Source organism: Amborella trichopoda, chromosome 9 (genome assembly GCF_054954075.1).
Source record: "Amborella trichopoda isolate Santa Cruz 75 chromosome 9, AtrichopodaSantaCruz75HAP2 v2.0, whole genome shotgun sequence".
In the NCBI taxonomy this organism is placed as follows: Eukaryota; Viridiplantae; Streptophyta; class Magnoliopsida; order Amborellales; family Amborellaceae; genus Amborella; species Amborella trichopoda.
The window spans coordinates 7348551-7371204 of record NC_142344.1 but is presented as its reverse complement, the minus strand read 5'-3'; the positions used below and the strand labels follow the sequence as shown (position 1 = coordinate 7371204).

The window sequence follows — 22654 nt, the reverse complement described above, 5'->3', positions numbered from 1 at the left end:
AATATGCATTGCTATTTTCTTTTTCATCCATGATCTTTTAGGTCGAAGATGTTATATCTTTGAAATTTAGGGTCCTATAAATAGTAAGGTTTTTACCGGAGGGAGTCTATGATCTTTCTAATTTGGTAGAGTGCTAATGAGATGTAAGATCATTTTTATTTTTTTAATTTAAAATAAATTTATTATAATTTTTTTAAATGAAAACTTATTTCATGCAACAGAACCGAATTTCTACATTTGCAGTCCCCTTATAAAGCATCCATCTTAAAGATGGATGCAAATAGGTGGTCCAACTAAAAACAATTGAAACTAATGGTCCAAATGTTTTATTAGTAAAATTATTATTTCTAATTCTCAAAAATTATTTCTTTTGTCATATGCATGGTTTCCATGTTAGAGATTACATGTCCTTAAAAATCAGGTCCAAACCTCCATCTCAAAAATAGATTTTTAAGTGGTGACTCATTTCTACATAGAAACCTAGTCCTTTTAAAACAGAGGAGTTGTATTATTGGCAAAAATAGCCCTAAAGTTCAATTAAGTATGGAAAAAGTTTATAAAGGGATGCAACCTTATAATGTAGAACTACGGATACACTTCAAAAATCCATCGGAAAAGGTATTTTTAATGTTGAAAACCCTTTGATTGATCATCTCGACATCGAGATGTACGACCATGAAAAATAAAAAGATTTTAAGTCTCAAAAATAGTGCATTTTACAACATATTATCTACACCGTCTATTTTCAAGATTTTCATATTGTTTATAGATCTACTTGATGTTAACCATTTTTTAAATTTAAAATTTTATAATTAGATATAAAAATAGATTTTGAGATAATCCTAAAAATACTTTACATCAAACTTATATACCATGATAAAATTTGAAGGTGCACCTTACCTCTACGACTACGGATGCATGCAGCTGCACCCATTAAGCATTAATAAGTAAAGGCACTTAACTTAAAGCAAGATACCATGGTTTTGGGGGGGGGGGGGGGATTTTTTTATGGATACCCCACTACCCGACTATAATTGACCTTCAGTGGTCCTCATTAGACAAGGAGATAACAGAGGATTTAAGTGCAGCAGAGAGGACCAACTCAGTTCCAAGATCCAAAGATGGAGAAGAGGTTGGCCATTGTAGGAGCAGGCATCAGTGGGCTCTTAGCTTGCAAATATCTCATGGAAAGAGGCTTTGATTCAGTAGTTTTTTAAGCCAAAAACAATGTTGGGGGAGTGTGGACTGGCACCCCCGAATCCACAAAGTTGCAGTCACATAAATACACATACCAATTTGCTGATTTTCCATGGCCTGAGAGTGTGAAAGAGATTTTCCCAGACCATAACCAGGTGTTGGAGTATTTAGAATCATGTGGTGGGCATTTTGGGGTCATAGAGAAGGGGAAGTTCAAGGAGTTAGAGTATGTTGGGGTGAGAGAGGAGGATCTGATGTTGTGGAGTCTTTGGGGAGGCTTTTGGATCACAAGGATCATGGGATGTCAATGTCCAGGACCTGAATCTTGGATCATGCCAGGTACGGGGTATTTTCGTAATTTTAGTGGGTTTTGTAGTCTTTTTTTTTTTCTCAGTAATGGGCCTTTTTATTAAGGGAAATTTACAATCGTACCCCCCTGAATATCAGTATTTACAATAATTTCCCAATTTCTTGTATTTAATGCTCGTACCTTACTTTTCTGTGTTTTTTTTAGTGCCCCCACTGGGGACCTTAATGTCAAAGTTACAAGTAAATTCTTGACTTCCTACGTTCATTTCCATTCACAGTCGTCATTTTGAAATCATTGGTATGAAGTTGGGCATTTTGAGATAAAAAAAAAAAAAGAAGTAAAGATAATGGTAATTTAAGTGGACATGAGCATAACTTTGTCTTTTCATAATTTAGTTATGAATTTTATGTATAATTGGGAAATTATCAAAAAATGTCCCTTACTTGTTTTATATTACGAATAAAAATCTCATTTGTTTACACCCATACCCATTTTCTCTTTTGTTTTTTTTTTTTTTTTTTTTAATACAGCTGTGGTAGATCTGTAGTGCATACCAACGTTAATGTAACTCCCTAACCTATTGAAAAAACAGGCAGGCCTGTCTTCCACTTAATTACCCCCCACATCAAAAAAAAAAAAAAAAAAAACCTATTCTAACAAAGGAAATTATATCATACACTAAAGGAGTTTGATCAAAGGTATCTGACATTCACCATTCACTCTCAATGGATGGTGGAGATTCGAGCCCATTGTCACATTCACCTCAATATAGTTAATCACAACCATCCTTCAGTGGAAATGGGCGATGATTAACCTTTTTCTGCACCTGAGACTGTACTCCATTGTTGCATGGTAGACTTTACTACTAATACTAATACTTGGAATGCAATCACAACCTAAAACGTGAGTGTATTAGGGAGTATGACAAACATGGTACGCCAACATGACATACACGGTGCATTACATATGATGGACGGCAGGGATTTTCTATAGTTGTCGATCATATAAACACTCACTCGAGAAGGTGTAACAAATTTCCTTTTGCTGGATATGGCCATTTTGGCAAGAACAATCGTTTCATGCGGGCTGGACCGTTTTTCTACAATATGCGGTCCAGAGGTATGAAGCATCCATCTTAACAATGTATGCAAAGATGTGGTCCATCTAAAAACAATTGTAACTAACGGTTCAAATTTTTTTTGATATAATTATTATTTCTAGTTTTCAAAATTTTTTTCTTTATTTCATATTCATGATCTTCATGTTAAACATTATATATTTTTTAAAAATTAAGATCAAATTATATTTAAAAAATATATTTATTGCCAAGCCCACATTTCTACAATATGCGGGCTGGCCACATTCTAACCGCATCTTTTTGGTAAACTGAGAATACTTTTTAAGATTTTGGCGTAATTCGGTAATTCCAATTATGGGGGTGATTCGGTGATTGTTGTTTCTTCACATGATTGTAGCTCTCAGTTGCAGTGTTGGTGAAACAGGTGTATCAGGTAGAGTTTGCAGTCTTACGTGTGGGCCGATTCGGAGATCTGCCCAAATTACCCCGATTTGAACCGAGAAAATGATCTGAAGTTTCGGAGAAAAGGTTATGCATGCCACGGACTACTCAGCCTTGGAAGACTCGGATGCGGTAGAGCTAGTCCGTGGAAAGCGAGTTGCAGTAGTGGGGTCGATGAAGTCGGCCCTCGACATAGCCACCGATTGTGCCAACGTAAATGGCAAGTAAACTTTACCATGATTTGATTTTGTGAAATAATATATAAAATTATTTTTTTGGACCCCATCTGGTCTTGATCTGGATCCAAATCTCATATAAAATATTTGGATCCGGATCCAAATTTAGATGTTTTGACATATATCAAATCTGGATCTAGATCCATATCCATGTATACTTTTTGGGTCCGAATCCGGATCCCAGTGTATCCGAACCATTCTCAACCCTACAAGAACGTTTCCTTCATCCACATTCTTTAAGCACCTTAAGAAAGTAACATCTTAAAATCGAATAAAAATTGTTTGACTTTTGGATGGCCAAATCAAAATGGTACATTCTCAAAATACATTTTCCTTTCTCTAAAATAGTCATTTGGTGATTATAAGGTGGATACGAAAATTTCAGACTAAATGAAACCTCCTAAATCGGTCTTCCATCCGAGGCAGTAAGTACGCAATCCGCTCCCACATTAGCATGGCATGGGCACTCGTGCAAGAGTAAAATTTAGTTCACCAATATGGATGGCTTCTTTTGTCATCAATGGAGAGTTTGACTGATGCCACTCTTGTTTACCATACTTTACATTTGTCATATTTACCGTACTTTATATTTATCAGATATGTTGTATTTGAAAGACCAATCATATCTCATGTATTCTCATTTTAATATGGATGTTGGTATAAGAACATAACACTTAAGACTGCAACATGGGCTCACTTTGATATCTAACTAGGCATAAGGATGCGGTAGGAATTTTAATTTCTGATCCCCTCTCTCTCTCTCTCTCTCTCTCTCTATGCAGAGTTCCCTTGTACACTAATCTACAGCACTCCAATATGGCTCATTCCCCAAACCCCTGAATGCCTGATGCTTTTGGGCCTCCTCTTCGGCTCGCACTTCTTCGAGTTAACACTTCATAAACCCGGAGAAGGATTTTTCTTAGCTCTCTTAACTACTCTTCTCACCTCTACGGTAATATTGAAATTTATGAATGCACCTCTACCTTTTTAGTCGACCCCAAATAGCTGGAAAATTTTCTAATGACTATAATGAATGCACTTTTGCCTTTTTTCACACCACACCCACCCACCCCCTTCTCATCGGTTTTTCTTATAGGGATATTAATATTTCGTCTATTTCTTTTGATTTAAATCCAAAATGCCTATAACAAAAAAACATGAACCTGTCTAGGAGATCATGACCATGTCTTTTAATGGCCATTTTAAAATTTAAATCCAAAGAAATAAATAAAATGTTAAACACTCAGTCATTAATGCGTATTTTCATAAATTTTTCTGTATAAAACAACAAGTACTACACAAATATCATCTGAATTAAAAAAAAAAACAGCTGATAGAATGATTCACAAAAGAACTGGTGTTAAATTTCAGAGATGGGTGATAATCAAGATTATGGAATGCTACCTAAGATGGAAGCTCCCCTTAAAGAAGAATGGCTTCCAACCAAACACAGCTTTCAACAATCAATTTCAGCATGTGTTTTTGCAGCCTGCCCTCAGCATTTGTTCAGTAGAGTAGAAGAGGGGAGCATTTTCCTAAGAGTGTCTTCAAACTGGAGTTTTTGTGAAGGGGGATTACGTTTCGAAGATGAATCGAGGCCGTTGGATGTGGACCTAGTGATCCTAGCCACAGGTTCCAAAGGCGACGAAAAGTTGAGAGACTTGTTTGTATCACCCAAATTTAAGGACTACATCATGGGTCCGGCTAATGGAATAGTTCCTCTATACAGGTCAGTGATAAATACTGTATTTTGGTAAATTATGAAAGTAATTTTAGGATCCTTCATGGCGAATGACTATCGTATGGGTTTAACTAAAGAATATATATTTGTATGCTATACTATAGACCCGTGTTGGAAAGAGCAACCCAAGACCGGTGCTTGGCCCAGAGGGGAGTACTCGGGCCGAGTTGGGCTAAGTTCTGGCCGAACCAAAAAGTTTTAAAAAGAATTAAAAAATACAAAAAAAATCCTAAAATTATATGTTTAAAGTAAAATTAAATAAAACACGTCCAAATGAGGTTAGAAAAATAGTGAAAAAATAGATTTTAAAAAAATCAATTTCTGCCAGGGGTATTTTAGAAAAAAAAAATATCAATCTTTCACAAAATTATAAAAAACATAAAAAAAACATATTACAAATAAATTTCTTTTCTTTTTTTTGAATTTTTATAATTTTTTTAAGATCCCCAGGTTGAACCATCCAACTTGAGATACTCGGGAGTGTCCGATTTGGCTCGGCCCAGTAATCATATAAAACAACTCTATGCAAAGTACCAATTAGGGTTTTTTATCATTTTAATTTTTAAATTCGTTTCCTTTTATAAATAGATAATATTGCGAGACTATTTTGTTTTTAGTACAAGAGGGCCACATCCTTGGCCGTCAAATGAATCTAATACAAAGGTGATCATGTAGTTCGATAAATTTCAGTTTGGATTTTAAACAAGCTTAATGGGACATCCCAAAACCAGCTGGTTTTACATGGAAATGCTAAAATTGATTGTGATCTCTTTATATCAAAGACAAATAGTCTTACTGTATATTTTTCCTACCAGGTGCTTATACTACAAAAGTAAGGTGCATCAAAAAAATCCACTTAAAATGGATGTTCTGGTAAAACTCTTACGATGGCCAAAACTCTATTTTGGAAATTTAGAGTTCCAAATATATTGTTGCATATCTAGATCTCTAAACACTTAAAAATCTTAAAAATAGACGATCTAGATAAATATGACATTATTTTTAGAACTTGAAATCCATTTTCCTTTCATATCCATACATCTTGAGGTTGAGATGATCAATTGTATAGTTTTTCCGCATCGAAACCACTTTTTTAGATGAGACGCACTTTAAAATTGACAATGTATACAAACTTTTTCCTTACCTTTATATTTGCTCATATATATATTGTCAAGATTTCAACAGGCGAGCTCCTATCATTAGTGTCATCGAAACAATCCACATGAAAAAAAACAAAAAGCCCTTTTGTTATTTGTTCTCACTCCATACACGTGAGCCTATGCAAATCTTTTGGCAATTGTTCCGACTCTATACTCCTGTGTCCATACAAATGAGTTTAACTCTATCTGTTTGTGTACTACTGTTATAGTGTCCCTCCTCTAATGCAATACATTCTCTCTTTCTTCTTAGGGAGGTGGTACACCCTCGGATTCCTCAATTGGTGGTGATCGGATACTCAGAGGACGTATCAAATATGTACATGTCCGAGATGCTGAGTCGATGGCTATGTCATTTTATCGATGGTAGTTTTCGGCTTCCACCCATAAGGGAGATGGACGAAGAGATCAGGAGGTGGGAGAAGCACAGGAAAACCTATGCTGGAAAATACTACAGTAGATCCTGTGTGGCCTCTCTCCACATTTGGCACAATGATCAGTTGTGCAGGGACATGGGTTGTAGTCCTTGGAGAAAGAAGGGATTGTTATCAGAGAGCTCTTTAGCCCTTATAGTATCATGGATTACCATAAACTGTGAATTGATGAACATTGAAATCTTAGTGCAAGGTGATACACATTGAAGTTATTGAAGATTATGAATCAGATACAACATTAAAATTAAGAACAATTTATGAGTAGTGTTAGTAATGCTCTCCTGGGTCTATCACAGTGTGCAACTCATTATTTATTGAAACCAATTGTCACTTGAACTAACCCCTGAGAACACAAAGAATGAATAGATTTTGGCTTGCATAATTTTGGCTTGCATTTCATTCTAAGGCTTTATATTGTATAACCTAGTTGGGTGATGTTTTGGACTTGAGACCATCCGCATAGGTGCTGCCATAGGTATCAACACTAGAACAAACCTGCCGGTCTGGTTTGTATAACATTGCAACTTTATTTGTGAAAACAAAGTTGCGATACAATATCTATTTTAGTAAGACGGTGTAAATTTGATACATCATAAAAAGTAACATTGTCTTTTAAGATGGTGTCAAAATCTATATCATTCAATTAAAATAGATAATATAGATTAATGCAATTTTACTTCTACAACCTATCATAAAAGATAAAATAATAATAATGTTACAACCTCATATAAACTTTTGATTGACTAGGAAGCGATACTCTGTTTCTTTCCATACTCTCATTTATAGACACACTCACCGACCCACCCTATTTTATTGATGTTCAGCGTGGGACTAATCCATTAACTTCTTTACATCGTGAGATACATCAATGAAACTGAGAAATAATGAATCACATAAGAATTTAATGAAAAAAATATTGACAGATCACTAGAGAGAACTAAGAGAGATATCAAATAAAAAAAGTCATATGGAACAATGAAGTTTCTCCGGAAAACCTCCAAGAATACAGTAAGAACATACTGAGAGGTGGTTGGGTTTTTGCAATTTTCTCTCTCTATGCCCAAACGCTCCCATCAAACCGAGTCCTCTTTTTTGCTCTTCTTTCAATGCTCTCTTTCTCTCTCTTGACCCCTCTCTCTCACATCAAACCGAATTTAACTATTTTTGCCTTGGCTTCTCTCGTGCTTGCCGTTTGTTTCTTCTAGATCATCATTGTCTTCATCTATTTTTAAATTACTCAATGTCCTCTTTCTCTCTCTTCATTCTAAGCTCTCTCTTTCTCTCTCTTCAACAACCTATTTTAACGAATTACTTTCCACTCTCTCTTTACATTTATTTGCCTTTGTAATGGCGATTTAAATGACAGGATCATGACAGAAGGGTGGTGAAAAAAGGGGTCAAATGAGACAACCATGGTAAGGGAGGAGAGTAATGATAAAGATAGACAGAGAAAGAGAGACATTACTAAGTAAATAAGGCTTTAGGTAAAAATGTTTAGTCCCACAGTTATGAAGTAGAAAAGAATGAGCATGCGAGGCTATAAAACGAGTGGTGAGAGATAAAAAAAACCACTCGATATATGTGAGCGCGCGAATATCCTCAATTTGATCATCTTAACATCAAAATGGATTGCATTTTTGGATGGTCAATTTTTAAGATTATCAAGTTTTTGCATTTTTTGGATGGTCAATTTCTAAGATTATCAAGTTTTTATAGATATGTTGATCTACACTATTTTTGAAGTTTTAAATTTTATTAATAAAGATGAAAATATATTTTAAAGCTAATCACAAAAATTTTCAGTATTGATAGTAGTTTTTAATTTGATTGTTTAGAGCTTAGGCTCTATTCAAACCACACCCTTAAACTATATATAATCACAATATATACATTATATAGAGTATATAATATGTTCTAATATATACATTATATAGAGTATATAATATGTTCTAATATATACATTATATAGTGTATAATATGTTCTAATATATACATTATATAGAGTGTATAATATGTTCTAATATATACATTATATAGAGTATATAATATGTTCTAATATATACATTATATAGAGTATATAATATGTTCTAATATATACATTATATAGAGTCTATAATATGTTCTAATATATACATTATATAGAGTATATAATATGTTTTAGCTGATTAAACTTGATCCAACCCATTATATTCAATGGTTAAAAATGATTGTGATCTCTTTATACTAAAATTAAATAATCTTATAGTATATAATCCCTTCACATTTTATCCATTTGTTAAAATTTAATTCCAAAATATCAATCAAAATAAAAACAGTAAAAAAAAGGCAAATCATTAAATACTATCTCTTCTATATGCATGCCTCAAGGGTAGTAATTTTAATTATCAAGAAAATACCCGATATACAATTTCAATGCCCCACAGTCAACAATTACGGTGATAAGCCTTAAGCCTTATGTCCACCAGTGTTGACTCAAGTAGGAAATGTCTTATTTCTACCACCCATTTGTTTTGGAATGGAAAGTGGAGATGAACATGTATCATACTGTTGGAGAGTTTGTAGGCAAGCATTCCTTTATGTATCATCTATGATACCTGTACTATAAGTATACAACTTCGATCATAGGGATCAATCTCAGGTCGCGTAGCTTCATAATAATTCTATAAAGCTTCCGCATAATTTCCTTCAGATTGAGCTGACATCCGTTACAGTCGTTCATTCCATTCAAAGGATATCCGTTCCATAACCATACGTGAGATTTCCATCTCATACGGGCTCCTCCCCTTCTATGCATAGTAATAAGAGGAATAATGTATGGAATCAAAAAATATTCTCATGATGTTATAAACTGACAAGGGCTGGTGTTTTTACTAAGCAATTTTTTCAAGTGTGATTAGGGAATTTAATTTTGAAATCCAACTCTACAGAGAAAAGGTGCAGTGCCAATCAAACATTACGTATTCTGAAAAATGAAATTCTGTAACTTAGTATTTATTTTCGGGATTCCGCTTCATTTGAAAAACACTTTTCTGTTATCAGAATGTGTCTTTTCATGAAGTTATTTTCCCTTCTTGTTTTCTGCTTTGTCATTGAAAGCAGGACCAGTTAACCAAGCAACCCATTGTAACACCATATTTCAGTGCATAGAAAGTACAAATCTCGATCACGGGGATCGCAAGATTAAAAAGATGAAGAGAAGGAGAGCTAAAAAGAATGCTCATACGTACAATCATTTCTCAAACTATTATCAAAACAGCAGAAAATATGAATTCAGCACCACTTCCAATCCTTCCTATTTAACAGAAACACAACAAAAGACCGATGAATCAATTGACATGCCTGATTCATAGAACTGCACTCGCTTTGGGTGATTCCACCCATCGAGTATGACAACCTTTATGGGACAGAGATGAACCGGGATTGTATTACATGGCATCTTTCTGGTATTTACAAGGTTAATCACGTAGTTAGCAAGGTTAACCAACCTCAGTAAGGAAAAGAATATCAATCCCTTGGCATATTTCAGAAGGGGAAAAAAAAAATCTCTTGGTTCTCATTTTCAAGCAGCTCAGGTCATGACAGATGAACCCCCATAGTTGCAGTGAGGTTGGTTTATTGCATTAGCTTCAATGAATGGTTAGCAGATGATTGATTACCAATAGAACCCAAAAAGAGATTGAAAAGGGAAGAGAAAGAAGGCAAGGCTTCTTGCAATGCCCATTCTTCCTGAGCCATCTGTCTCAGCCTCCTAGTGGCCTTTGCTTATAACCATGCTTCTGCCTCTTCAAGAGCTTCTCCTTGTCCCTACTTGACTTTTCCATTCTGGCTCTCTCTTTCTCAGCATGTTCTTTGTCAAATATTAGGTTACAATACACTTCCCCAGTAAGGGGCCACAGCCACATGCTACCACGACTACTGCTCAGGGGATGGTCATCATCGCCAGCCTCCTCTGCCCAGTCCTCGTCCATCTCCTTCAACAGCGTGGAGTTGAAGTGAGTGACCCACATTGATCCAATTCGCTTCTGTATCGGATGCTGCTCCTCAAGCAAACCTGAGATGGGGTCTATGTAAACCATCTTTCTCGCACTGTGGTATGCCCACACATTCACCAGAACTTCCAAAATACGGCAGTAACATTGCCTTTTCTGCAAATATAACACAATTTTTTTATGTTTCACAAACCAATGAACTCAAGCTTGTAATAATATGTCCATGTCTTTCAGCCCCTAACACAGACAAAGGCTTAACAACCATACCTCTATCTTTGAAGATCCCAACAAGCATCTACTGTAGTTCTCAGGATTAAGTCTCTGGCTATCCAGCAGGGAACTAGTGAACATCCTGTGATTGCATAAACATTATGTGTCTGGATCATGCATGTACACCAAGCACAAAAAGCCCCAAAATGTGAAGTTCGTTATATCTGGTTTGGGGAAAAGCAATCTCACCGTGAGAACATCACAAATTCGAGAAAGGAACGTGTTGGCATGGCCCAACTGTGAAGGGTAGACCACTGATCACCGTCCCTTGGCATTGGGGGGAGGGTTGCCATGTTCGATGGCAAAGCATACATCAACCTGAAGGCCTCTGCAAAAGCAGTCCTGACACATCCCAAGAAAATAAGCTAATACAAAATGTAATACATTGAACAAAATAGTTATCTCTAGAGGCCCTACAAGGGACAATGTGTTCAGCTTCTGCAAAATACAAATAAATAAGAAGAGCATCCTATTATGATTAACAACATTCACGAGGACTACCAATAGACGGTAAAAGAGAGTGCATCCAACTTGTGGGACTTCCCATGAATACTTTAATTCATCTGCAAAATGAACTTCCAAGGAAACTAAATAAATCCAGGACAAAAACTTTTAGAAACTAATAGCTCTGGTGATATACAAACACAAGATTGTCATGAATTTATCATGACCTCACCATCAACCATCTTCATTTTCATAGTCATAACATTTTCATCACCTGTCACACCTGTATTTTCAGGTGATTAGCTAAATTTGTGGCTCCATTTGGCTTAACCACTATGTGAAGGCACCAAACCTCATCCATACCATACACAATGATTATTGAGACTTTGATTTTATCTGTTCAATCTCAAGAAATAAAGCACAACCACAAGCACAACTGGGTATGTAGATAGCAAATATTCATACTTGAGAAGTAAAAATTTAAAAACAAGGAAAAATGCAATCCTAAAACGTGTATCACACTAAAACTGCAATGGGAAAAGAATGTCCTTTCAGCAGAAGAACATTATTTTTTATCCTACTAGTAACTTCCTAACACAAGATCTCTAGATTTTAAGGTTTCATGGGGTATTTTTCAAATTCAGTAATGTATTTTCTGCGAATGATTGGTATTATTTGCTCCAAGAATTGGACAGACACAAGCAAAAGCTAGAAGACATTGCTTTAGAGAAGTGTAACCAACTAGTGGAAATAAAGGAAAATGGGGACTGGATAGAAAGAAAATGCCCTGACACACAGGAAAACCAAAAATTCCCAATAAAATAAAATCCAGTGGATTACAACACATTGTAGAAATGTCTTGCAAATATATATCCCAGACCAGTTCATTATCAAAGTAGATAACTATATATCTATGTAGATGGGCTAGTAACATCAGGGACTAGTAGCCCATACTTAATTCCCCAGAACTACTTTGAAAAAAAAACTCCATACTGTTTTAGTTGAAGGAAAAAGCCAAAAAGGATTTTCCATGAGATGGACGTTAACATAAACAATTGAAGGAAACACTGAATTGTACGAGCCAATTGTGACCATTTACCTGCAATGCCCAGCATTTAAGAGGTCACAGATGGACCAAAAATCAGGATTTTTATGCTTCACTTCCAAAAGATAAGTGTTGGCCATGCTTGCCCAAAAGTAGATAGCATCTCCTTCAGTTTTTCCCTGAATAGTTTCCTCCAATATTCGCTCAGCCTTAGTGGATAGAGACACCTGCTTCAAGGAGAATAGGCACTCGCAACATAAGTATAACAAGTAATAATAGTTATATTAATGGAAATAAACTAACTACTAAGAAAGTTATCTCCACAAATTGGTCATTATTCCTGATCTACTTATTCTACTACAATATCTGTGATAATCTCAAATAACTTCTTTTAGATCCCAGTTCATAAATGTGCTTTCCCAAGCATTTATCCTATCCTCAATCAGACAAGACTCAATCCACTTTTAGTTTTTATTTCCAGTTCCATCCTAAAGCTAGAGCAGGAAATATTTCACGCATAAATAAGTTAGTGTAGCTCTCATGTTCACCATCCCTTAAACAGAAGGAAAAGTTTTATGTGAGTCAGCGGACGCAATTGCCCACTGACACTCAAATTTCCATCTTTAAAATTAATGCTATGAAAACAAATTTGACCACAACATTAAACCCATCTTAAAGATGGATGTTATGAAAACAAAAATCACCATTTCATTATTCTTCTTTTCTTTCTTATATCTTCATGATTACCTTAATCCTAGATCATGAATGCTTAAACATTTGGATCAATATTCCATCTTTAAGATAGATTTTAGAGGGGGGATGCATGTGCACATATGAGTCAGCTGACTCATAGAAACCCCACCCTAAACAGAATAGGGTCCAAAGCATACATTATATGAAAAGCGAAAGCTGCTAAAATAGGGACAATGAAAGGTTAAATTGAAAGGCACAAAAGAACCCTCATAGAAAGAAGCAAAGCACATCAGGGCAAACATAATTGTATCCGACTATCAAATAAAAGTATAAAACAAACAGTTTGGGAATGAATTAAAGGATAAACAAAGAATTATATGTGAAATGGCACAATATTACAAACTTCTTTACATAAGAAAGATACTGGCCTAAATAAATACTATGCAACACTAAATCATACACAAAGAGCCAGGAAGAATTCAGAAAGCAAAAGGCAAAATATGTCAAGAGAAATCTAGAGAACAAAAACGACCAGCTCCTATTAAGACTGCAAGAATACAAATACCCACAAATGATTGAAGGGTTAAACCCCACAAGTGTTGCATTAATCTTGGTGATTCTGAGAACCTAAGATTGTATTAATGTTAGACCAACAGCAATAAATTCAACTCACATGGTAATTCTAGATAACATTCAAAATGTCAGCAACTATAGAGTTTCACAATAGGGGGGAGTAAAATGAATTAGTACACACTAAATATTACATAAATTAATAACCGCTAAAAGTTTGTTGAGATTCCAAACTTTCCTACCTAAAAGAAAACAAAGTGGTTGTAAGATTAATAACAGTAATTTTGTCTAGTGGTACAATGTGAGTGTATAGAAACCAATTCTCTTGACTTGGACTACAATGAAGAGAACAGGATCTCCATTGTATTAAGATAGATATGTTCAAATGTGTAATGCATCATGACCATGAGAAGTTAATCGGAGCTCTCGGGTGCCCGGTTTACAGCCTCAGGTCTTAGCTATGTATCATTGAGTGACATGCATGCCACAAAATTGAGCCAATTCATCATCAACAGGTGGGAAGTCAAGCATCTAATGATACACACTTAAAACATGGAAGGATTTGCAGAGATCTAAAGATCAAAACAAGTGGAAAAACATAGAAGAAAACTAGGGTTTTAAAACACAAAACCGGTTCAATTGAGTTCACAATGTGGCTCACAAAATTCCGGCATAGTCTCCTCTATTAAAACGAACAATTTAAGGGATTAAAAATAAAATCTAAGTGACTGATATGATCATAAAAATCTCAGAGAAATATGAGTCAAAATTACTTCAAAATTCAAAGAAATTAACTCATGGAAAACTATGTCAAAATGTGGATGGATGAAGCCTTTGACTATATGAATTAAGGGAGATCAATGAATACTCAAAATATCAAAGATCTAATGATCTAAGCATGAAGAGATGTTGTAATTGAGAATTTACAGCAAGGACAAACTAATTGGATCAATGAAAATAGAAAAGATCTTACTTAATTATTGAAAGTTTAAAGACTAAATCATCCATAGCTTGAATTGGAGCTTTGGATCACAAATAATGGAATATTTTAGGACCTTCAATGGACCTTTCTCTCACCTTAATTTGAAGAAGGATATTTAGAGAGAGAAAGGAAGAGGGAGACTTGCTTTGGGCATGCCATACAATTGGAGAAGAGCAAGGTGCGTGCCATGTTTGCAGGGAAAATTTGTGAAGTAAACTTTTATGAGAAAAAAAGGCTCAAGGAGGTGTTTATAGCATCTTAACCCTCAAGTGTGAGGATACTTCTAGATGAATGAATCTTGGCCCTCCATGTAATTTACTAATGCCTACAAAGAGAAGCTTGATCCTAGCCCACCATCCACTATCAAGCCATTAAGATATGTGTTATGCATTTAAACACCTTTATCATCTTTTAATTCACTCAAGTTTCCCTTGTTATTAAAATACCCTCTTTACATTTAATAAAACTAAAACCAAGGTGGATGGTATACCCTAATGGTAATTAGTCAAATATTCCATCAAAAAACAAATCTCAAAATTCCCTCTATTTTATAAGAGCAAGTAGGGCTAATAAAATCACCTCATAAACTAGGTGGTTAATTGCACATGTACTACCCTTAGTGTTAGGCTTGCAATTACAAACTTTATATCCCTTCTAGAACCCTCCACACATGTGCACAAACCCCTTGCTTTCATCATTTAACATGTGCCAAAATAGTTTAGAAAAAACTTAATATTTCACAAAATATCACAAATTAATATCCTTAAGTTAAAACAACAAAATGCAAAACAACAAAGGGGTCCCTTGTGGGGTTGACGTCACCCCAGTGTATCAAAAAGCGCTAGGCGGGTCCTAGGCGGCCACCTAGCGCTTAGGCGGCCGCCTAGGCGGCTGCTCAGTTGAAAAAAAAGTAAAAATCCCAATATACCATATTCCAAGTTAAAAAAAGAAGAAGATAGAAGTCGAGAAGAGAACTTTGATAATCCATATTGTTAATACAGTAAACTGTAAAACCATACAAGTGTAGGATATAAAAATCAACACTCTAACACAACAGAAATTTATAGAAATTTAGAAAATATACAGTCTAACAAAAGTCAACACTTATGACTCAACACAACAGTCAACAGACTCAAGTCTCGACACTCAGCAGTAAGCACCAAGAGGCAAGAGTCTTCAGTCATCATCATCATCATCAGAAGGAAAATCAATAGGGCAAGCCTCATTATATGCATCACAGTTGAGGGCCATCATCATCAGAATCATCTCCCTCTTCAATATAACGCTCTTTCTCCTCTGTTTCTTCTGAATCTGCCTCTTCCTGCTCCTCTTCTTCTACCTTACTAGTATGTGCAGTCTGTGCAGATGAGGCCCTAGGAGTCTTGGCTGCTCTACCTTTCGTTTTGTGCTTCTTTGAACTCAAATATTGTATAATTTCCTCCTTGGTAGCCTCAGGAACATTTTTACACGGGGCAACTACTCCCGTAATACTAGCAAGGTGTTTTTTAAACCGATGAATGCCTCCATTAGTATCCTTTCCACAATAATTATATTTAATACGATTTTTATCACTTAGATTCGAGTTATAACCATACTTCCAATCCAAATCACCACTCCGACTAGAAACTGGAGAAGATACTTCCATAAAACAAGGCTTATTTTCATCCTTGTTTGGTTCTTCAAAATTCAAATGATGAATAATCTCATCTCGAACTTCTTCAGGAACTTTTGTACAAAAAGCAACATTACCTCTAACATCAGCAAGGTGTTTTTTGAATAGGCTAATACCCCCATTGGTATCTTTTTCACAAAAATTATACCTTATACAATTTTTATCATTTGGTTTTGGGTTGTACCCATACTTCCAACCCGAATTACTTTTTCTAAGAGTAGTAGAAATAAATCTATGACAAGGATTTTGTTATTGCTTTTGTTTTCCATAACTTAAAAATTGCTTGATCTCCTCCTTGATAGCTTCAGGAATATTTTTACAAGTAGCAACATCCCCCTTAATACCAACAAGATGTTTCTTAAACCGATTTATGCCTCCTTTTGTATCTTTTTCACTAAAATTGTATTCGAGTTGTATTCATTTGGATTCGAGTTGTATCCATATTTTCAACCTGGATGTCTACTCCGACTAACTCCTGAAGAAGACATCTTAAAATAAAATAAGCAATCTAAAATATGCACTTACTTTGGTTGCTTGAACTCCAAACTTTGAAAAACACTTCGATGATTTGATCCAATGAAATGTAGTTTTTGGAGGTTTCTGTTACTCTAAAAGGGGTTGTGGTGGATTTAGGTTTCAAATGAACCTAAAAGCCATCATTCTTAACTTTTATATCTTTGAAAAAAATGAAAAAAAAAAAAAAAGGTTTTCCTCCTCTGGGCGGGGCACAGGCCTTGAGCGGCTGCTCAGGACTGGGTGCTAGACGGCCCACCTAAGCGACCACCCAGGGAAGACCCCCCAGTTTGACCACCTAGGCTTGGGCGATGCGCCTAGGCCTTCTAGACCGCCTAGGCGCTGGGCGGTCTATTTTTTTGAACTATGCATCACCCTGACATCATCTCCACGTGTGGGGGACATGTGACTCCTCAAGCCAACACGTGGACACCCATTGACCATTTGGGTGTCTCGTGTGGGTCCCAGTGGACTGTTCTTGTTTGTCATTACATCTAAACAATTTCGAAAATCGAATTTTCTCGCTCAAAAAAATCCAGAAAAATCTACAAAAATCTACAAAAATCTACAAAAATCATTTTAATGATTTTTCATCAAACTAAGTCCTTTTTGGCATTGCTTAAAAATACTTACAAGGGAAATTAAGATCCTTGGAGTTGAATTACTAAATTGAGCACTCCACTTAGCTAGACCCAAATTCTAGAGCCACCTTCTCGTTATGACCCAACAGACTCATGACCCACTGTGCACCTAAATTCCACAGTGTATAATCAATGGCTCATGATCTCATATTATCAAAGTCAAACAACTATGTGACCCTGAATCCCCAAGTATAAGTAGATTTCAAGTGCACCCCGTAGAGGACATGCACACACATGGTTTGAAGGTTCCTCTCTTGGCACATATACATACCTCTAACCAGTGGATTCCTGAAAGATAGGATTCTCATGCATTGCGATTGTATATGCACATGCCACGAGACGGTTCTAGGAGTTAGGGATTTAGGCCAATGTTCTCTATTGGCCCTAACCTTCCCGTACAGGGCTATTTGTCATTGAGCTCATACATAGATCGTATTGCCCTGGCCCATCACTCAATCATGAGGCAAACATAACAACCGACTCTGACTAAGAGGTAACCCTCAATCCTCTCAGTACCTCCCATGCATATAAATCCTCCTTATGGCTTAATCGTCGTTCCATGCCTCTAGGTCCCAGTGCGCCAAGATCCTAGAGTCATGATGCCCTTTTACTCCCATTGAAGTTAAGAGCTATTGAAAATGTCAGAATTTAATGCTTTGCAAGGACATATTTCTAATATAGAAGCCCCACAACTGGCGCCAGCTCTCACTTGTAGATTCATGTGAGACTGTTAATGAAAGGTTGCCTCATCATATGGTCTTGGGCCACATTATTATAACACCATGATAGCATTATCATCAGAGTGATAAGGGATAAGTATCGCAATAAAAATAATCAACGGAAAATCCTAACCAATTCAAGAGCTAAGAGATAGCACAATGACAACATTTAAACAATGGCTCAAATCCCATTCATTTGGGGTGAAAAGACTTTTGACTAGTCAAGACAAGTAATGCACCTCATCGCATCCCTTCCACAAAAATTTCCACCAGAAGTGCTCTAGCTCCACTGTTATACTCATTGATAACTAGAGGGAGCCAAAGTATACCAGAGTGTCAAAGAGTGTTGCCTTGGTTAGGGACTTCTTCACTCCCAATGTTATGAAATTATAATTCTAGGGTTTCAATCTTCTCTCACAGCATTAAACAACTGTCTCAAAGAATCAGAGGCTTCACTTACTTTCCTGATAAAGAGGATGCCCCACTTAGCACTAAGAGGACAGGGCAATCTCCTCTCTTGCCTGAGAGCCAACAACCTATCACAGTGAGTCCAATCTCCTCCATAAATCAAGCTCTTCCTAATTCCTAGCATTGCTTCCTACCACCTTATGACAAGCATTTTCACTCAATCAGGGGAAGTGCCATAGAATAGACATGGGCAACCTAGAGACATGAAACCTCAAGTTCCTTATGCATTATCTAAAGCCATGAGAGCAGACAAGCCTTAGTGCTCAGGGAAATTATAGGAAAGAGGAACAGATTAGTATAATTCCCTTGTATAAATGGCTCTTGAGTTTTCGAATTGTGTTTCAAAAGGTGGACTGTTTCCAGCATTTTTGACATGGATTGGAAGCAACATCATGCTTGGGTCTGGTAACATAAGCTAAAATGCAACTGGTAAAAATAATTGTCCGGATGCCCATTGCCGTTGGGTTAGGCTAGATTATGAAAGGGTGTAACAATCTAAAACTTTCAAAACAAAACAAAAACAAAAAACAAAAAACAAAAAAACATAAAAAAGAAGAAACTTTTAATACATGACAATTCGTTTGAACATGATGGTCCTTAGGGACCATCGTTACTTTTAAAAGCTTTTGGTTTAAAAGCTTTGTTGCTTCCTTGCTCTTGCCACGTCCACTAAAAGACGTGGGCTTTAGGCCTTTAAAGCGTAAGCTAACGCTCACACCTGTAACGTAATAAAAAATAATAATAATATATTAGTAGAATTTAAATTCAAAGAGGTGAGGACTCCTACCTTAGAAAACTTATGAGATTTTCCTCTCTGGTCGAAACACAGTGAACTCCTCTCTCTAGCCAAATTTTTATCGGAAGCTCCCTCTCAAATATTTGTGTGTAAGTGACATCGTCTTCCTGAAAAATAGTCTGTTTTTAATAAATAGTGATATTTCCGTCCAGGATCTTTATTTTATAAGTTTTGTGTGTAAGTGACCTCATTGTCTCGAAAATAATCCATTCTTTTTAAAGATAAAATGAAATAATTATTTCTGCTTATTATCATGAATTTAGGCGCGATAAATTTTATGCGCACACGACCTCATGATCTTGAAAAATAATCTTTTTAATAAAAATTGTGATATTTTATCTATGTTAGAAATTTTAAATGCTGTAAATTCTTAGAAAAATAAATTTATTTATTTTTCTTGTCTATTGTTAGAAAATTTTAGATACTATCAAATTATTAGAAATAAATGTGATATTTCTGCTTTTAGTAAAATTGTGAGATTTCTTTCTACTGTTTTAAATATTTAGACATTGTAAATTTCATATGCAAATGACTTCCTTATTATCTGAAAATTGATATTTTTGCATTTGATTATAGCATTGTTGTGAAATGTTTATTTGCAAATTAATATTTGTGATAATTCCGTACTCTTTAATTTCTATAAGAGTTTTTCTATACATATTAGATTGGCAATTATGCTAGAATGTCTTTACGAACTGCTACCTTTCTAAATTTGAGCCCAAAATATTTGATTGGTTGAAATGTTATTGAAAGTGACTGTTATTAATGGTGTCAGTGAAATTCATATTAATGATTTCAGTGATACGTTGAGTACATGATATTTGCTGCTTTCGAATGTTTAAAGAGATTTAGAAATAATTTTTTCGAATGTTTAAAGAGATTTAGAAATAATTTAAGTATACAAGTGGACTCATCCGGTTCGCCGGTGAGGTATAAGTGGACCTATCCGGGACGCTGGTAGGGATTAAGTGGACTCATCCGGTACGCCGGTAAGGTATAAGTGGACCTGCAGGGATTAAGTGGACCTATCTGGGATGCCGATAGGGATTAAGTGGACCCATTAGGACGCTGATGGGGTATATAGGTGACCTACTTGGGACGCCAGTAGGGTATTTTGTGAAATCCTTTGAATTATGCAGTGTCGTTAAAGTGTTATATGCATTTCAATTATTCGGATTGTACTTAATTATGCATTTATTGAAAGTGAAACTGTTGATAGATCTCATTTTTTAAAATATTGATATCTTTCAACCATGATTATTTTTAGGATTATGATGATCACTTACTGAGTAGCCAAACTCATCAAACTATGGTAAACATTTTTTTCAGGATAACTGCAGATTCATTTTGAGTGCTAGTCAAGATCAACCTTGGAAGATATTGTTGTTGTGCTAGCTTTCTTGATTCTTTATTTACTTTGTAAGACCTCGCCACTGTAAATTTGTCCTATCAAGAGATGTATATATGTTTTGGACTGTCACATCTCAAGAATATCTGTATTGAAATTTCTTGGGGTGTGACAAATTATGGTATCAGAGCAATAGGTTTAAGATTCTTATGAAATTTAAAAAGAATGCACTTAAAATCACATTTATTGTGTGTACAGAACGGGACAAATTCAAGATCCAGAATAGCTGAAGCCAATATGGCAAGAATTCACAAAGCCTTGGAAAATATGGTTGCTCTAATGCAACATCAGATGGAAAACAACAATCCACCCAGGCAGTCAGTTACAGGAAATGGTGGAAGTAATATCAAACAATGTAAGAAATTGAACCCACCTTCTTTTAAGGGTGTTGTAAACCCACTGGAAGCCGAGGGATGGATTATGCAATTGGAGAAAATATTCGAGGTAATGGAATGTCCTAATGATAGGAAAATGGCCTTGGCAGTCTTTATGTTAGAAGGTGAAGCACAACACTGGTGGCGATTGGTAAAAGGAGTATTGGTCAAAGAAAATAAACCCTTGACTTGAGAAGTATTTCTAAAAGCATTTAATGAAAAGTATTTTTCAGATTTTATTCGTGACCAAAAAGAAATGGAATTTTTGGAATTAATTCAAGAAAATAGGACCGTAGCACAGTACGAGGCCAAGTTTACTGAATTGGCCAGGTTTGCACCACATATGATTAACAATGAGGCAAGAAAGGTCAAAAATTTTGAAAGGGGTCTCAGGCTAGCTATCAGAAGCAGGATATCAATCTTGAAATTAAGAACTTATGCTGAAATAGTGGATCGAGCCCGAATTGTCGAAAAAGATTTTGAAGATTACCAAAAGACGAAAAATCAGAAAAGCCATGTTAGACCCACACCATCTAATCGACAACAGTTTGAAAGGGCAAACAAGAAGTCAAGGCCCTTGCCACTTCAAAGCCCAATAGAACTATGTAAGAAATGTGGAAAAAACCATGGATTCAGCCCTTGTTATGGGAATACCTGAGCTTATTTTAAATGTCAAAAATTGGAACACCAAATTAGACAATGACCTAGCTTACAGATGCAACAGCTTCCAAAGCAAGGAGAGATAGCTCAAAAGCTGAAGATGAAGGGAAGAGTATCTGCAATCACCGAGCAAAATGCTCTGGCCTCAAAATCAGTGATGCAAGGTACTCTTATTATCTTCCAAAAAGTAGCTCATGTTTTGATTGATCCTGGATCTACTCATTCATTTGTAGCATCACACTTTGCATGCCACTTAAAAGTAGAACCAGAACAATTAGAATACATTCCACACCGATGGGAAATTCAATTAACACCAATATAGTGTACAAATCATGTGTAATAAAGATAGAAGAAAATGAACTGTTGGTTGATTTAATACTCTTGAAAATTCAAGATTTTGATGAAATCTTAGCATGGATTGGCTTTCTGCATACCATGCAAGTATTGATTGTTATAAGAAAATGGTTACCTTTAGCATTCCGAATCAACCAGTATTTTACTTCAATGGTGTCAAAGAAGACTCCCCATTATATTTAATCTCTTGTATTCGAGCTAATCACCTCCTTCGAAAAGGGTGTCAAGGCTTTCTTACCTATATCAAAGAAGATAGAAAGGAAGAAATAAATTTGGATACCACTCCGGTTATCCGATAATTTCCCGATGTTTTTTCAAAACAATTGCCAAGATTACCGCCTAACAGGGAAATTGAATTCTCCATTAAATTATTGCCAGGGGTAGCACCAATTTCTAAGACACCTTACAGAATGGCACCTACAGAACTTAAGGAACTGAAACAACAATTAGAAAAATTATTAG

The 22654-nt window shown here is 35.7% G+C and overlaps 2 protein-coding genes across 6 annotated transcripts in view; one reads left to right on the top strand and one right to left on the bottom strand.

Moving 5' to 3' along the window:
* The first annotated feature begins 969 nt into the window (after positions 1 to 969).
* Positions 970 to 6870, top strand: LOC110008570 (putative flavin-containing monooxygenase 1). The gene is made up of 4 exons (XM_020676638.2): positions 970 to 1536; positions 3010 to 3246; positions 4634 to 4991; positions 6414 to 6870. The coding sequence occupies exons 2-4, from the start codon at positions 3117 to 3119 to the stop codon at positions 6799 to 6801; spliced, it is 876 nt and encodes a 291-aa protein (XP_020532297.2). The 5' UTR covers positions 970 to 1536; positions 3010 to 3116; the 3' UTR covers positions 6802 to 6870.
* A 2829-nt stretch (positions 6871 to 9699) lies between these two features.
* LOC18424070 (uncharacterized) overlaps positions 9700 to 22654 on the bottom strand; it is a 51768-nt gene continuing 38813 nt past the window's right edge. For all 5 annotated transcript variants that reach the window (XM_020661614.2, XM_088847585.1, XM_088847583.1 and 2 more), the window contains 4 exons: positions 12397 to 12569; positions 11043 to 11195; positions 10851 to 10935; positions 9700 to 10739 (listed from right to left, as the gene is read on the bottom strand). In XM_020661614.2, coding sequence (XP_020517273.2) covers positions 10335 to 10739; positions 10851 to 10935; positions 11043 to 11195; positions 12397 to 12569 — 816 coding nt within the window. In that variant the 3' untranslated portion in view covers positions 9700 to 10334. The remainder of the gene's footprint in view (positions 10740 to 10850; positions 10936 to 11042; positions 11196 to 12396; positions 12570 to 22654) is intronic.

Bases quoted from the DNA above. Each gene is read 5' to 3' on its own strand.
- LOC110008570 (XM_020676638.2), top strand. From the start codon at position 3,117: ATGCATGCCACGGACTACTCAGCCTTGGAAGACTCGGATGCGGTAGAG. The intron at 3,247-4,633 runs GCAAGTAAACTT...GTTAAATTTCAG, and splicing joins CGATTGTGCCAACGTAAATG to AGATGGGTGATAATCAAGAT. The intron at 4,992-6,413 runs GTCAGTGATAAA...CTTTCTTCTTAG, and splicing joins GGAATAGTTCCTCTATACAG to GGAGGTGGTACACCCTCGGA.